The sequence below is a fragment of the Limanda limanda genome, chromosome 14 (assembly GCF_963576545.1).
Source record: "Limanda limanda chromosome 14, fLimLim1.1, whole genome shotgun sequence".
In the NCBI taxonomy this organism is placed as follows: Eukaryota; Metazoa; Chordata; class Actinopteri; order Pleuronectiformes; family Pleuronectidae; genus Limanda; species Limanda limanda.
This window is the reverse complement of record NC_083649.1, coordinates 7,367,743-7,384,205: the sequence shown is the minus strand read 5'-3', so window position 1 is coordinate 7,384,205 and position 16,463 is coordinate 7,367,743. Positions and strand designations below refer to the sequence as shown.

Sequence of the window (16,463 nt, the reverse complement as noted above, 5' to 3'; positions counted from 1 at the left end):
ATATTTATTTTTCTATTTAGGAAGAAGTGATAGTGAATTGATTTCACCTGCTTTGGTGCAAATGCAAGTGACAACAGATGCAATGGAGGCAAAAGCAAGACAACCCTCCAAAAGGGACAGGTTCTACATGTGGTGACCACAGACAGTTGCTCTCTCTTCATCACACTAGCTCCTTCTTCTGCTTGTGTCCTTGTCAATACTGGTAGCAGGAGGCGGTAGCTGCAGCCCGATCAGGTTGCACAGGTAGTCCAGCTCCTCCAGGATGACACATCCACACGTGCAGTCGCAAGAAGGTTGTCAGTGTCTCTCAGCACAGTCTCAAGAGCATGGAGGAGACAGCAGGAGACCAAACTAACAAACTAAACAATTGGCTGAATGAGTAACAGATTAAGCGACAATAATCATTAGTTGTAGGCTAATACAATATTGTAAATTTGCTCCACCTCCACTAGTACAAGAATAAAATGCTTCTTACACACGAAGAAATCTGTTATCAAAGTGCTTCCACACATCTGTGAACTTGCAACGCTCTTATCTCAGTAGTGCAAAGGGATTGAACTGATATGTAATCAGAGCAGTGAGTGAGGGGGCATGTTGATGATGTTACTCTCCTGCCTCCTGCACACTCTACTAAGCCCCCCCCCCAGCCCTCACCTACTGCAAACTGAGTATTACCAGTAGGTGAGAACATGTATGACTTCTCCTGGTGTGTGATGCATGTAAACGAGCAACTCTAGACCTCCATCCTGAACCTGAATCTACAAACATAGTCCAAATGGGTCTTTTTCTTGAATTAAAAACTTGTACATTTGATCCCTTAAGTACATATTCCTGTAATGTTCAAACACTTGTGCCCTAAATTTTTAGTGCAGGAATTTAACTGGTGATGGAGTAATTTATAGTGATATGTTGGTACTTCAAGTATGAAAGTAAAAGGATTTGAAAGATTTACCCTCCACCACTAATCTTCAGAGTGATATTATAGGACGTTCCTAGGATCAAAAGAGTTCATATCTGAAACCTGCGCTCTACATTCAACTGGCAGCTATTTTTGTCAGATCTGGCAACAGGAACATGCATTAGATAAATCAGCAGGTGAAGAAAGCACCTAACAAGAAGCAGGATTTAGCCAGGAAACCTGTCTTTCTCCAGGTTTAAAAGGATAGTTCACCCAAAAATGAAAATTCCCTCATTCTCTACTCACCACTATGCCGATGGAGGGCTGGGTGAAGTGTTCGAGTTCACAAAACACTTTTGGAGTTTCAAGGGGGTTCACAGTGTTACTGCCAACGGAAGTAGGCCTACCTGGGGATCAATTCTTCTCACTTAAAAAAACAACAGAAAGAAACATTGGCTGACTACAAACTGCTCCTGTGATGTTCAAATTCAACTCAAAAAGGCATAATTTACTCCATGTTTAAGCCTGAATGTCCGCTGCTATCCTCCTGCCCTGAGCCGCGTTTGAGCGCACACACACCGCAAAAGCTCGCGCCTTTATGCTCTCACCAAAAGGCCAAGTGAAGACATCAGTGAGAACTTTGCTGCCGCAACTTCAGCTATGCTTATGCTACTGGAACTAGTGATGCTACAAGAACTAGCAATGCTACCTGAACTAGTGATGCTACTGGAACTAGCGATGCTACAGGTACTTATCATGAGTTGTTGCTGATCTAGTCTCGTTCACACCTTGGGCTCGAACGTGAACGTGCCTCCAGAGGAGGATATCAGAGGACATTAAGACTAAAAACATGGTGCAAATGACAACATTTCGAGTCCAACATGACTGTCTGGGTTTATGGACATTTGGATGACACCACAGGAGCAGTATGGAGGCAGTTTCTGTATTTTTTCCTGTTGTTTTATTAGTATGAAGAAGGGGTCCATAGCCTTCAATTGTATTGGCTGTGGCTGCAACACTGTTGACTCCTGAAACTCCAAAAGTGTTTTGTTGACTCAAACACTTCATCCACCACCTCCAGCAGCACAGTGGTGAGTAGAGAATGAGTGGATTTTCATTTTTTTGGTGAACTATTCCTTTGCCATGTTATGTGTGAAATTCCAGAAGGCTCAAGTTGCCCAACCAGGACCAACAACCTTATGAAAGAGGTCACATGTGTTTACATGTGACAGAGAAAAAACACTCATGAAACTTCACACAACTTCACACACTAGTCAGACAACATGATCAGGTTGTCAGTGATAAATCTACGAAGGCATATTAAATAAGAAGTTAACACTTTGGTTGTTAACTGCAGAACATTGTCTGCAGCATCATAGCTTTGTATGACACATGCATTGTAACTCATTTACCCTTATGGACCAATCAGATGTGGAGTTTGAACTCAAATATGTAAGGAATCCTTTCGAGTGAATGTCAGGGTGCAGGCAGGCAGAACTACGGCTGCCACTCTCAAGCATGGGTGAGTGAATCTCAGGAACCTGTTCATGCTGTTGATAGTAATATAATTTTCACTTTATAAACTTGTGTTAACTCACATATTAAAATGCAATTGTTTCTCACACCTGTATTTTAGGAACCATGCCCCTGTCTCGTGTCTGTGGAATATTGGTTCTTCTCAGTGTTGGTCTGATTTCCTTCCCCCCTCCTTCCCACGGAGGGAACATTCTGGTGTTCCCCATTGACGGCAGCCACTGGATCAACATGAAGCTCCTGCTGGAGGAGCTTCATGCCAGAGGACACAGCCTCACTGTGATCCGGAGCAGCAAAAGCTGGTACATCCCAGAGGAGTCTCCTCTTTACACCTCAATTACAATTCAAATGGATGAGAGTCTGGAGAACTTCTTTGATGAGTTCCTGCAGGAACACATGAAGGTATGCCATCATGGTTGATGTACTGGGCCCCACTGGGTCAACTAGTCTGTACGTAATATTACAATTCATATTTATTGGATTTTTGTAGTACTTATTTTCTTACGATTTTTTTCAGGCACAGAGAGAAGAGGCGTCAATTCTAACTTCCATCAAAATTACAAAGGATTTCCTCTCCATGATAACTCATGCTCATTCTATCTGGTATGGTGCACTCACTCAATTATTAGATGATGCAAATATGGTCAAAAGATTAAGGGACGCCCAATATGATCTTGTTCTCACTGACCCGGCCGTAGCACCAGGGGTTCTGTTAGCAAAGTATCTCAAACTGCCCCTGGTGCTAAATGTTCGTTGGATCCCCGGCGGAGACGGACAATTTGCCATAGCCCCCTCCCCACTCTCTTATATTCCAGTGCCAGGATCGGGTTTAACCGACAAAATGGATTTCATGCAGAGGATCAAGAATCTGTTTTTCTACGGCATCATATTGTTCCAGAAAAAATTCTTGATCGGGCCAATCTATGAAGTTGCCTGCAGTAAATATATTGAGGGTGAATGTGACATCATCTCGATGCTTCAGGATGCAGACATATGGCTGTTCAGGTCAGACTTTGTGTTTGACTTCCCTCGGCCCACGATGCCGAACGTCATCTACATCGGAGGGTTCCAGTGCAAACCGGCCCAGCCTCTGCCAGCGGACCTGGAGCAGTTTGTTCAGAGCGCCGGCGAGCATGGTGTGATCATCATGACTCTGGGAACCTTGGTGAACGCTTTACCCAAAGAGGCTGCAGATGAGATCGCCAGCACCTTTGCCAAGATGCCTCAGAAGGTAACGTACCCGTTACTAAATGTTAAAAGCTGGAAATGTGCCACAAAGCAATGAATCAACAGCAGATTAGGTAAAAAAACACTGAAATGCATCGGCTCACTGTTTTTTAAAAATCTTTCTACATTCACATGCAGATAGCTGTTATTAGAGATAAACCAACATGTCATCTATACCTAACATTGCTACAATAAGATTCACTGTTTGTGATTTGCTTGGAAAAAAGTTTTGACTAGTCTGTTGTGTGAAAGGAAATATTTGGAATATCCAAGTGCTAAAGAACAGGTCAACTGGACTTGGTTGAGTTTCACCTTCTTTCAGGCTTCTTGAGTTCTAACTGACTGCTGGGACTCCCAGGTATTAGTGACTTCTGGGAGTTGTTAGGAGTTGTTTAGTCCTTCAGGTCACCTCAATGACTCCTTATGACCCAACTAGTTAAATTAAAAGTTTTTAGCACACCTGGATATACCTTTAAACAGTGTACAGATAATGGAAGATGGAGTCGATTTAGGAGGATGGAGGGATTGATATCCCTTCACTACACAGGAAGCACCTTAATAGAAACTTAATAGATTGGTCTTTGGTCCCAGAGGCTAATTCATCATCAGATGATGGCCGATGGGCTTCCAGATTATTGTTGCCGTATTGTCTGTCTGCTCATGAACAGAGGTGCAGCAAATTAATGTTGATTCTTTTCGTTTACTGATCAGGTGATATGGCGACACAAAGGGGAGCGTCCCTCCACTTTGGGCAACAACACGCTCATCGTGGACTGGATGCCGCAGAGAGACCTCCTGGGTCACCCTCAGACCAAAGTCTTTGTAGCTCATGGAGGAACCAACGGAGTCCAGGAGGCCATTTACCACGGTGTGCCCGTGGTCGGCATACCCCTGTTCTTTGACCAGTTTGACAACCTTGTACGTTTGAAGGAGAGAGGAGCTGCCAAGATCATTGAGCTGGGTGAGCTTAATGGACAGAGTTTCGAACAAGGTCTTCAGGAAGTGCTCCTGCAGGACAGCTACAGACAGAACATGCAACGACTGTCTAGCTTGCACAGAGATCAGGCAATAGCACCCATGGATCACGCTATCTTCTGGGTGGAGTATGTGATCCGTCACAAAGGGGCAGCACACCTGCGTACGGAGGCTTATAAGATGCCCTGGTACTCGTACTATAGTTTAGATGTTCTGTTGGTGTTGCTGACTGCTGCGGCTGCACTGCTGCTCTTTACTGTGGCTGTTTTCTGGTTACTATGCTGCAGAAATAGAAGGAAGACAAAAGCTAAAGCTGAATGAGTTTCAAAAAGGTTTAGAAATCTTATAGAATGGGTTCTCTAAAGCTCTGTCGACACAAACGTACTGTGCATCCTACGGTATCTCATTTGTGCGTCTTTGTTATATAGGAAGTAAAATGACAACCAGTAGCACCATTAGCTATCAACTGTTTCTTCATGGATTTATTCGGTTAAAAAATACATCATTGCTGATTGTTGTGTTTTGGGGATTTTTTGGCTGAAACCAATTCAGATGTGACAAACCTAACTTGTTATATGAATTGTCTAACATTATATTTTGATTAGGGCAAAAATGAATATATTTGTATTATTTCAAAGGGAAGTCTCTGTGTCATTAATGCTACAGAATAAAATATCCTGTTCATGTTCCCCTGTGCAAATCCCAAAGAAATGCTGAAGGTGGAATTGAATACAACAGAATAGAATTGAAAATAATAGAAAACCATTATTGTCAGTGTACAAGAAAATGCACTACAGGGAAATAAGAGGTGATATTTCGGAAAAACAACGCACATTCATATAAATAGAACAAAACAAGAAATACTTAAAATGCCTGATGTGCTTAAAGTGAGACTATCACAGCTGATGTTTTCTGGTCAGACTATGAGACCAAATACAAAGTAAAACAGAGACAACAACACGAAGGAACTGTCTCGACCACTGCTCCTCTGCCAGATACTACTGCAAACTGAGTATTACCAGTAGGTGAGAACATGTATGACTTCTCCTGGTGTTTGATGCATGTAAACGAGCAACTCTAGACCTCCATCCTGGACCTGAACCTACAAACATAGTCCAAATGGCTCTTTTTCTTGAATTAAAAACTTTTACATTTGATCCCTTAAGTACATATTCCTGTAATACTCAAACACTTGTGCCCTACATTTTTAGTGCAGGAATTTAACTGGTGATGGAGTAATTTATAGTGAAATGTTGGTACTTCAAGTATGAAAGTAAATGATTTGAAAACTTTACCCTCCACCACTAATCCTCAGAGTGATATTAGAGGACGTTCCTAGGATCAACAGAGTTCATCTGAAACCTGCGCTCTACATTCGACTGGCAGCTATATTTGTCAGATCTGGCAACAGGAACATGCATTAGAGATATCAGCAGGTGAAGAAAGCAAATAACAAGAAGCAAACACTTTTGGACTTTCAGGGTGGTTCAAAGTGTTGCTGCCAACGGAAGTACCTGGGGATCAATTCTTCTCACTTAAAGGGGACATATTATGAAAATTCCACTTTTGCAGTGCTTCTACATGTTAATTTGGGTATCTGGCATGTCTACCGTCCCAGAAACTCTGGAAAAAAACAACTCCCGCGATTTGTTGTGGTTCCTCTATGTCAGAAACTATACTCTAGATGGCCTCGAATGGGAATACACCAAACTAATACGTAATAGTTAAAAATGCCCATGTAGTACGCCCCCCCCCCCCACCACTCGAACCACCCCTCGACCCACCCACTTTTTCAGTTCATCGGAGTCCGGCCGGCCGCCATTAAAGTCTTGCAAGCCTTGGAAACAATCGGATAAGCTAACTAGCAGCATGAGTCGACTTCCACACCCAAGATGCTCAGTGCTGGGCTGCACAAATCAGCACAAATGTCTTCATGTGACTCCAGCTTCAGAAGACAGAGCTAACCAGCCAGGGAGCTGGGTGAGAGGCAGAGGAAACAGAGCCTGCGGTTGGGGTGAGTTACCTGCCACAGCTCCCTCCTCAGCCCCGGCTCCGTGAACGCGGAGCCGGGGCTCCTGCTCTGCGGCTCCTGCTCCGTGATCACGGAGGAGGCTGCCGGGGCAGAAGCCGCGATCTCACGATCAGCTGGGTGAGAGGCGGAGGAAACAGAGCCTGCGGTCGGGGTGATTTACCTGCCACAGCTCCATCCTCAGCCAGGGCTCGCACGGGGGCTGCTGGCTCCATGTCAGCTGCTCGCTTCTGGTGGATGTGTTTGTTTACGCAGGGGAGCTCCGCCGGCCGGAGCTCCGACCGGACCTCCGCTCCGCGCTCCGGCTCGCACTAGCTGCCTCCACTAGCTGCCTCGCACCACCGGAGCCCGGGAGCCGCAAGCCGGCAGCGTGAACCCGGAGCCGGGAGACAACGCGAGCTGTTGGTGTTTTTTCCAGGTAGGAGCTGCGGAGCTTCGGAGCTGTGTTGATGCTGTGGACTATGTGCCTCTGCTACCTCAGCTGGCTGTGACTTGTTGGTGTCAGTGTGTGTTTACGGGTAGCAGCAGCAGCTAACGCTGGCTTCTGTGTGTGTGTTTTGCCCCGGTAGAAGCAGCATGAATAAATAGAAACAGCTTTTTGTCGGGAGCGTTAGCTTGCTGCTAGCGTTAGCCCCGGCACCTCCGTGCACCTCCGGAGACGTCCCGGTGTTGGGGACCGTGTCTCTGCCGCTGTGGCCACTTAGATGCTTTACGTGTATCAGCAGGGAGCTAACGGTAACTAGCTGCTAGTTTGTGTTTAGAGCTCCAGCACTTTCTGGAATGGTTGCTTGTGAACGTATTTACAGCAGTATTGCATGTGGCCCCCCACCCGGGAAGCAGGGGAGAGATCCCATTTGGGGTCCTGAGTGGAGGACGATGCTCTCGGAGTCTAGCTTGTGTGTGTGTGTGTGTGGCGTCCCGGGCATGCCGCACGTTTACATAGAAAACAATGCACTCGGAGGCTAACCCGACTCGTAGCTTCTGTGTGTGTCTGTCTTTGTTAGAAACTAGCATCGGAACGTGTTCAAGGACCCCCCCCAGTCTCCGGTTGCATTGTACCGGTGCCGGGGGCTCGCTCAGCGCCCGGGTGGCGAAGAGGAGGAGGAGGAGGGGGGGGGAGAGAGCTGTGCATTATAACTTTTGTGGCTCTTACAGATTTGCTCCACGCACCCCGAGCTGCACGACCCGGTGCCGGTCACCAGCAGCTCGTTGCCGCCTCCGTCGCTCGCTTTAAAATACTCATACCCGGGGTTTTAAGTGCATTTCGCCGCAAAAGTTGCAGCAGTGTTAGCTTCCAAAGCTAGCCCCCACATCCCTTTGCCTGTGTGTGTGTGTCTGTGTGTGTGTGTGTGTGTGTCTGTGTGTGTGTCTGTGTGTGTCTGTGTGTGTGCGTGTGTGTGTGTATATATGCCCTGTATGAATAAATATACACATACAATTAAATACTGTATACACACATATCTAATGCATGTATTTAAATAAATGTACATCCTTATCAGAAGGTGTTGTAGTTTTAAAATTGTAGCTTCAATGAAGAAACACAACAAACAAATACAGAAATATATGTGTAGGACAGTGACTTAAAATTATTTTAACAACCTTAAATATGCTAAGGAGAGATTTAAGACGTGAAAGTGGATGTGTGTGTGTGTGATTGACAGGGGGGGGGGGCGGGGTGGTTAGAGGGGGGCGGGGCGAGGAGGGGGGGGGCGGGGGGGACTCAAAACAGGTCAATCTGAAGAGGGCTGTTTTAGACAGGGTAAGAAGGCTGCTGTTTTAAATGATCCTTGTGGTATTTTGACCAAAAAATGTTACAGACATTTCATTAAGACCCCAAGGAACCATATCAACTTGTGGTAAAATGGGCATAATAGGTCTCCATTAAAAAACAACAGAAAAAAACATTGACTGACTCCAAACTGCTCCTGTGGTGTTCAAATTCAATTCAAAAAGACATTGTTTACTCCATGTTGTAGCCTGAATGTCTTCTGCTATCCTCCTGCCTCCAGCCACGTTCGAGCGCACACACACCGCGCAAGCTCGAGCCTTCATGCTCTCACCAACAAGGCCCAGCGACGAAATCAGTGACAACTTGCCGCCGTAACTTCAGCTATGCTTATGCTACTGGAACTAGCGATGCTACAAGAACCAGGGATTCTACCTGAACTAGAGATGCTACTGGAACTAGTGTTGCTACCTGAACTTTTGATGCAACAGGTACTTATCGTGAGTTTTCGCTGATCTCGTCTCGTGCACATCTAGGGCGAGAGCTTTTGTGTAGTGCATGTGCTCGAAGAGGAGGACATCAGAGGAAATTAAGACTAAAAACATGGTGCAAATGACACCGTTTAGAGGCGAAACTTGAATGTCTGGGCTTATGAACACTTGGATGACACCACAGGAGCAGTATGGAGGCAGTTTCTTTTATTACGTCTGAAGAAGGGGTCCCATTGCCTTCAATTGTATTTGATCTGGCTGCAAAACTGTTCACCCCTGAAACTCCAAAAGTGTTTTGTGGACTCAAACACTTCACCGACCACCTCATAGTGGCAGTGGTGTATAAATTACTTGAAAGCCATACTTGAGTAAAAGTACAGATATCTTACTTGAAAGTGACTCCGGTAAAAGTAAAAGTCACCCGTCAGAAAATGAATTGAATAAAAGTCTTAGAGTCGCTCATATTAAATGTACTTAAGTATCAAAAGTATCTGGTATTGAAATGTACTTAAGTATCAAAAGTACAAGTACCAAAATTAAAAGTGCTAAGTGCTTTTTGTAGTAGGCCTATACAGACACAAAGCAACCCAAAATTGTTCTCTTCAGGATTTATTTCAACTGACTGAAAAATTATAACAACACTATATATATAATGTATAATTTTACAAATTTTGAACCCAAGATGCTGAGGTTAAAATAGTATTGGACAACTGCATCTGAACTTCTAGAGACAACAAAGAATCAATACAACAGAATAAACAAGTGCCTCTTGAGTCTACCTAAGAACACTAATAGACCAAAGTATAACCACTAAAAAAGTCTGTAAATATAACTAAACATGGACCTTTCATCAGTAGCAGGACTGATACACAATGCCCCTTATGATAACTCAGCAAAGGGAAACTAGGCACACAAAATAAGATATTTTCTCTTTTGTTAACAGCCTGGACAGTGCTAGTACAGAGAAGAAAAAACACTGGACACAGTCTGGTTTTGCTGCCAAATTTCAGACTGAACAAGGAAATAAATAATTTAAGACCAATGTTTTTTTGAATGCTAAATTACATCTCCAAAATACATCCAATTGGGTATCTTAAGGTGCAAATTTGGTTACAGTTATAATTTGGTTACACTTTTTTATAAATTATCAGTGTCTTGCTTGACGGCACTTCAACACTAACCTTTTGTGTCTATTAGCTGTATTTGTAACTGCCTGTATATCTGCCCGCCAGCTTGTCCACGCATCTACATGTAAGCCTGTTTATTTGTCATTAGACTATCTTCACTGAATGGGCCTTCGTTTGTGTTTGCATTTGTTTCCAGCAGGGTGACAATACACCTGTACGGTCTCTTGCCTGTAGGGACGGCAAAGTGAAGACCCAACCCTGCTTGAAGTTGTACACATTAGCCAGTTTTTACAGTACATATATAAAGACTCAACAGCTTCTAAGTTGTGTTGAGTCAGCACAAAGGGAGACTAAGGATTGGAATTGGCAATATATAGATATATAATATCTTTGCAAAAATTATATTGGCATTATAGTGAGTGGAAAACTGGGCCTGATTACCCAGGGTTCCATTTGGCGAGGTCCATTAAAAAACCTGAATTGTGTGCTTGAATATGCAGTAGTGTTTGTTTTTGGTTGTGTTGGCTGAAAGTTGTTTTTGCGTTTGTTTATATAATTGGTTGTGTTTGTTTTTCCATCTTAACTTGTTTTAAATCTGTTTGTTTTGTTTACGTGGACGTTTAAGACTAAGTAGACACGGCCAACCAATGATAGTCTATTTGCCAACAGTTTTTGTTTAAACCAACTACTTCCAATATTTTCTTTGAGACAAGTTAACCACTTGCTGCTTCAGGTTATGTATTTATGTGCAGATGTTGACGTGAAGCAGGAAAGGGAAAACAAATGTGAATCGAAATAGGAACACCTTCAAAAAATCATGTAAAATCACCTAATAAAAGCCCTCAAAACGCCAATTAATTTGCCTGAATCATAATCCTTACAATTTCAATAGGGCCTCACGTCTGTTAGTGCCTGTCAGTGCTCGGGCCCTAATAATAAAGACTGCAGGAGCGAGAGAGAGAGAGAGAGAGGTGCGCCGTGCGTAAAGGTGCACGTTCCGCCAACCTCCGCTGCTTAAGTGACGAGGCAGTTTTGAGAATGTAAGAAGTAGAAAGTACAGATATTTGTGCTCAAATGTAGCGAGTTAAAAGTCGTCAGGAAAATAAATACTCAAGTAAAGTACAGATATGTGAAAAATCTACTTAAGTACAGTAAAAAAGTATTTCTACTTCGTTACTTCCCACCACTGCATAGTGGTGGGTAGAGAATGAGTGGATTTTCAATTTTGGGTGAACTATCCCTTTGCCCTAGCCTGGGTGCCAGACGAACTTAGCCCCGCCCACAACATTTGAGGTCGGGAAGTTCGGTCTGGCATTGTTCCGTTGTGGAAAAACTATGGCCGAACAGAAACTTATCGGACCAATCAAATTGTCAGGGCGGGCTTTATACGATGATGGACAGATGATCAAAAGTAACGTAATCAACCACGTCACCAAAGAGCGCTTGGGTTAGCACCGTGAGCGCCGATACCAGCTGTTAGCATCAGTGCTTCGCCTCTTCAGGAACTGACCAGGCAGTATACTTGGTTAGAAGGAGAGAGAGAGAGAAAGAGAGCATGTATCTTGCAAGTAGGGATGGGCATAATTAATCGACGATCGATTAATTGATCATTAAGAATTAGTCTTTCATCGATAAAACTATTGCTATTCGCTATGTGGCAGGAGGTCGTTATATCCGAGGTGCCCTGAACGCAGCACAGCGAGGCTGTTAGCAGCTGGAGGAAGCAGCCCGGAGCTAGCCTCCGCAGCTCTGCTTTATGTCCGCACACGGACCATCAGTCCACGGGGAAGGGAACCCGAACCCGGAGCGGCTAGCTGCTCTCTCAGCGGGGCTTAGGAGTACAGCAGCGCATATTTTCAAGTGTAACCATTGAACGGACTCCGTTTAACTGCCACAAGAGTTGTTCATCTTGTAATAAAGATCTCAATGAGGAAACACGCTGTGTTGTTTTTTCTTTTTACCGTGGTATCCAAATTAGTCCAGGCAAAGTAGCGTTTTCCAACCGACTAATTGTAAAAGATTTTTTTTCAGCATAGATCATTTCTATGAGGTGTCCAGAACAACATACTAAAAGTCCTAAGAAATCCTAGTTGAGGAAATATGTTTAATTCTCATCAATGTGTGCCAGTAAGGCCCGGCAACAATACACCCCAAAAGGGCTATTTTTTTTTTTTTACTCCTATCAAAATAAAACTTTACACAATGAAAGTAACCATGAAACGTAAAATTTTTTGTATTACAAGTTTCTTTGAAAATGAATTTGAATATGCAAATGAGCTATACACTAATTGACTATGCCCCAAATACACCCAAATAGGCTTAATTTTTTCCTTTACTCCTACCACAATAAAACTTTACATAGTAAAAGTATTTATGAAAAGTAACTTTTTTTGTATTACAAGTTTTTTTTGAAATTAATTTGACAAGCACATGAGCTGGGTGTATTTTGGGCATATTCGATGAGTGTATAGCACACTTGCATATTAAAATTAATTTTCAAAGAAACTTGTAATACAAAAAATGTTACGTTTCATGGTAACTTTCATTGTGTAAAGTTTCATTTTGATAGGAGTAAACGAAAAAAATAGCCCTTTTGGGGTGTATTGTTGCCGGGCCTTATTGGCACACATTGATGAGAATTAAACATATTTCCTCAACTTGGATTTCTTAGGACTTTTAGTATGTTGTTCTGTACACTTTATAGAAATAATCTATGCTGAAAAAAATTCTTTTACAATTACTTCTATTTTTGGCTCCAAAATGGGCTACTTTGCCTGGACTAAATTGGCATCGAGAATCGTGTTATTTTACTGGTATTGGCACAGACTACTGAATTTTTGGTATCGTGACACCCCTACTTACAAATGGTAAGAGAAAGTCTTGACTGTCTGACTTAGTAAATAACTCACAATGTCGCTTGACATACGTCACATACATTGCTCTGATTGGTTGTAGGTCTATCCAATTTAGGGAAGAGGCATTTCTTTTCCTGGTTGGGTTGAAACACGCCCCATAATAACAGCCTAATGGAGCGGTCTCAGACTCATATTCTGACTAGAATTTTGAGTATGACAACGTCAGGCTACCTTTGCCCTGTTATGTGTGAAATTCGAGAAGGCTCAAGTTGCCCAACCTGGACCAACAACCTTATGAAAGAGGTCACATGTGTTTACTAGTGACAGAGAAAAAACACTCATGAAACTTCACACAACTTCACACACTAGTCAGACAACATGATAAGGTTGTCAGTGATAAATCTACGAAGTCATATTAAATAAGAAGTTAATACTTTGGTTGTTAACTGCAGAACATTGTCTGCAGCATCATAGCTTTGTATGACTCATGCATTGTAACTCATTTACGGTTATGGACCAAACAGGTGTGGAGTTTGAACTCAAATAAGTAAGGAATCCTTTAGAGTGAATGTCAGGGTGCAGGCAGGCAGAACTACAGCTGCCACTCTCAAGCATGGGTGAGTGAATCTCAGGAACATGTTCCTGTTGTTGATAGTATTATTATTTTCACTTTATAAACTTGTGTTGACTCACATATTAAAATGAAATTGTTTCTCACTCCTGTATTTTAGGAACCATGCCCCTGTCTCGTGTCTGTGGAATATTGGTTCTCCTCAGCGTTGGTCTGATTTCCTTCCCCCCTCCTTCCCACGGAGGGAACATTCTGGTGTTCCCCATTGACGGCAGCCACTGGATCAACATGAAGCTCCTGCTGGAGGAGCTTCATGCCAGAGGACACAGCCTCACTGTGATCCGAGGCAGCAACAGCTGGTACATCCCAGAGGAATCTCCTCTTTACACATCCATTACAACTCAAATGGATGAGAGTCTGGAGAACTTCTTTGATGATAACCTGCAGGAACACATGAAGGTATGCCATCATGGTTGATGTACTGGGCCCCACTGGGTCATATAGTCAATTATATATTACAATTCATATATATTGGATTTTCTTAATACTTACTTTCTTACGATTTTTTTCAGGCGCTGAGAGACGGGGCGTCAATTCTAGCTTCGATCAAAATCACAAAGGATTTCCTCTCCATAATAACTCAGGTTCATTCTATCTGGTATGGTGCCCTCACTCAATTATTAGATGATGAAAATATGGTCAAAAGATTAAGGGATGCCCAATATGATCTTGTTCTCACTGACCCGGCCGCAGCAGCAGGGGTTCTGTTAGCAAAGTATCTCCAACTGCCCCTGGTGCTAAATGTTCGGTGGATCCCCAGCGGAGACGGACAATTTGCCATAGCCCCCTCCCCACTCTCTTATATTCCAGTGCCAGGATCGGGTTTAACCGACAAAATGAATTTCATGCAGAGGATCAAGAACCTGTTTTTCTACGGCATCATATTGTTCCAGAACAAATTCTTGATCGGGCCAATCTATGATGTTGCCTGCAGTAAATATATTGAGGGTGAATGTGACATCATGTCGATGCTTCAGGATGCAGACATTTGGCTGTTCAGGTCAGACTTTGTGTTTGATTTCCCTCGGCCCACGATGCCGAACGTCATCTACATCGGAGGGTTCCAGTGCAAACCGGCCCAGCCTCTGCCAGCGGACCTGGAGCAGTTTGTTCAGAGCGCTGGCGAGCATGGTGTGATCATCATGACACTGGGAACCTTGGTGAACACTTTACCCAAAGAGGCTGCAGATGAGATTGCCAGCGTCTTTGCCAAGATGCCTCAGAAGGTAACGTACCCGTTACTAAATGTTAAAAGCTAGAAATGTGCCACAGATTGATTAATCAACAGCAGATGAAGTAAAATAACAACACTGAAATGCATCGTCTGACATTTTAAATCTATCTACATTCACATGCAGATAGCTGTTATTAGAGATTAACCAATATGTCATCTAGACCTAACACACCTACAATAATTATCACTGTTTGTGATTTGTTTGGAAAAAAGTTTGACTAGTGTGATGTGTGAAAGAAACTATTTGGAATATCCAAGTGCTAAAGAACAGGTCAACTGGACTTGGTTGAGTTTCACCTTCTCTCAGACTTCTTCAATTCTAAGTGGCTGCTGGGACTCCCCGGTATTAGTGACTGCTGTGAGTTGTTAGGAGACGTTTATTCCTTCAGGTCACCTCAATGACTCCTAATGACCCTACTAGTTAAATTAAAAGTTTTTAGCACACCAGGATCTGTACACCTTTAAACAGTGTACAGATAATGGAAGATGGAGTCGATTGACCCGGATATCCCTTCACTACACAGGAAGCCTTAATAGATTGGCCTTTGGTTTCAGAGGCTAATTCATCATCAGATGATGGCCGATGGGCTCCAAGATTGTTGTTGCGTGTTGTCTGCCTGCTCATGAACAGAGGTGCAGTAAATTCATGTTGATTCTTTTTGTTTACTGATCAGGTGATATGGCGACACAAAGGGGAGCGTCCCTCCACTTTGGGAAACAACACGCTCATCGTGGACTGGATGCCGCAGAGGGACCTCCTGGGTCACCCTCAGACCAAAGTCTTTGTAGCTCATGGAGGAACCAACGGAGTCCAGGAGGCCATTTACAACGGTGTGCCTGTGGTCGGCATACCCCTGTTCTTTGACCAGTTTGACAACCTTGTACGTTTGAAGGAGAGAGGAGCTTCCAAAATCATTGAGCTGGGTGAACTTAATGGACAGAGTTTCGAACAGGTTCTTCAGGAAGTGCTCCTGCAGGACAGCTACAGACAGAACATGCAGAGGCTGTCTAGCTTGCACAGAGATCAGGCAATAGCACCCATGGATCAGGCTATCTTCTGGGTGGAGTACGTGATCCGTCACAAAGGGGCAGCACACCTGCGTACAGAGGCTTATAAGATGCCCTGGTACTCGTACTACAGTTTAGATGTTCTGTTGGTGTTGCTGACTGCTGCGGCTGCACTGCTGCTCTTTACTGTGGCTGTTTTCTGGTTACTATGCTGCAGAAATAGAAGGAAGACAAAAGCTAAAGCTGAATGAGTTTCAAAAATGTTTAGAAATCTTATAGAATGGGTTCTTTAAAGCTCTGTAGACACAAACGTACTGTGCATCCTAAGGTATCTCATTTGTGCGTCTTTGTTATATAGGAAGTAAAATGACAACCAGTAGCACCATTAGCTATCAAATGTTTCTTCATGGATTTATATTCGGTTAAAAAATACATCATTGCTGATTGTTGTGTTTTGGGGATTTTTTGGCTGAAACCAATTCAGATGTGACAAACCTCAGTTGTTATATGAATTGTCTAACATTATATTTTGATGAGGGCAAAGATCAATATATTTTTATTATTTCAAAGGAAAGTGTCCGTGTCATTATTGCTACAGAATCAAATATCCTGTTCATGTTCCCCAGTGCAAATCCCAAACAAATGCTGAAGGTGGAATAGAATACAATAGAATAGAATTGAAAATAATAGAAAACCATTGTTGTAAGTTTATAAGAGAAAGCAGTACAG

At 43.2% G+C, this 16,463-nt stretch overlaps 2 protein-coding genes across 2 annotated transcripts; both read left to right on the top strand.

The window, feature by feature from the left end:
* The first annotated feature begins 2,173 nt into the window (after positions 1–2,173).
* Positions 2,174–5,270, top strand: LOC133019849 (UDP-glucuronosyltransferase 2C1-like). The gene is made up of 4 exons (XM_061086425.1): positions 2,174–2,420; positions 2,535–2,833; positions 2,949–3,662; positions 4,370–5,270. Exons 1-4 carry the CDS (start codon positions 2,372–2,374, stop codon positions 4,952–4,954), a joined length of 1,647 nt encoding a protein of 548 aa, XP_060942408.1. The 5' UTR covers positions 2,174–2,371; the 3' UTR covers positions 4,955–5,270.
* A 7,948-nt stretch (positions 5,271–13,218) lies between these two features.
* Positions 13,219–16,327, top strand: LOC133019847 (UDP-glucuronosyltransferase 2C1-like). Its single transcript, XM_061086423.1, has 4 exons — positions 13,219–13,478; positions 13,593–13,891; positions 14,005–14,718; positions 15,401–16,327. Exons 1-4 carry the CDS (start codon positions 13,430–13,432, stop codon positions 15,983–15,985), a joined length of 1,647 nt encoding a protein of 548 aa, XP_060942406.1. The 5' UTR covers positions 13,219–13,429; the 3' UTR covers positions 15,986–16,327.
* Positions 16,328–16,463: the final 136 nt, after the last annotated feature.

Coding starts and splice junctions, on each gene's coding strand:
- LOC133019849 (XM_061086425.1), top strand. CDS start 2,372: ATGTCAGGGTGCAGGCAGGCAGAACTACGGCTGCCACTCTCAAGCATG. Junction 2,421..2,534: donor GCTGCCACTCTCAAGCATGG/GTGAGTGAATCT, acceptor CCTGTATTTTAG/GAACCATGCCCCTGTCTCGT. Junction 2,834..2,948: donor TCCTGCAGGAACACATGAAG/GTATGCCATCAT, acceptor GATTTTTTTCAG/GCACAGAGAGAAGAGGCGTC.
- LOC133019847 (XM_061086423.1), top strand. CDS start 13,430: ATGTCAGGGTGCAGGCAGGCAGAACTACAGCTGCCACTCTCAAGCATG. Junction 13,479..13,592: donor GCTGCCACTCTCAAGCATGG/GTGAGTGAATCT, acceptor CCTGTATTTTAG/GAACCATGCCCCTGTCTCGT. Junction 14,719..15,400: donor TTGCCAAGATGCCTCAGAAG/GTAACGTACCCG, acceptor TTTACTGATCAG/GTGATATGGCGACACAAAGG.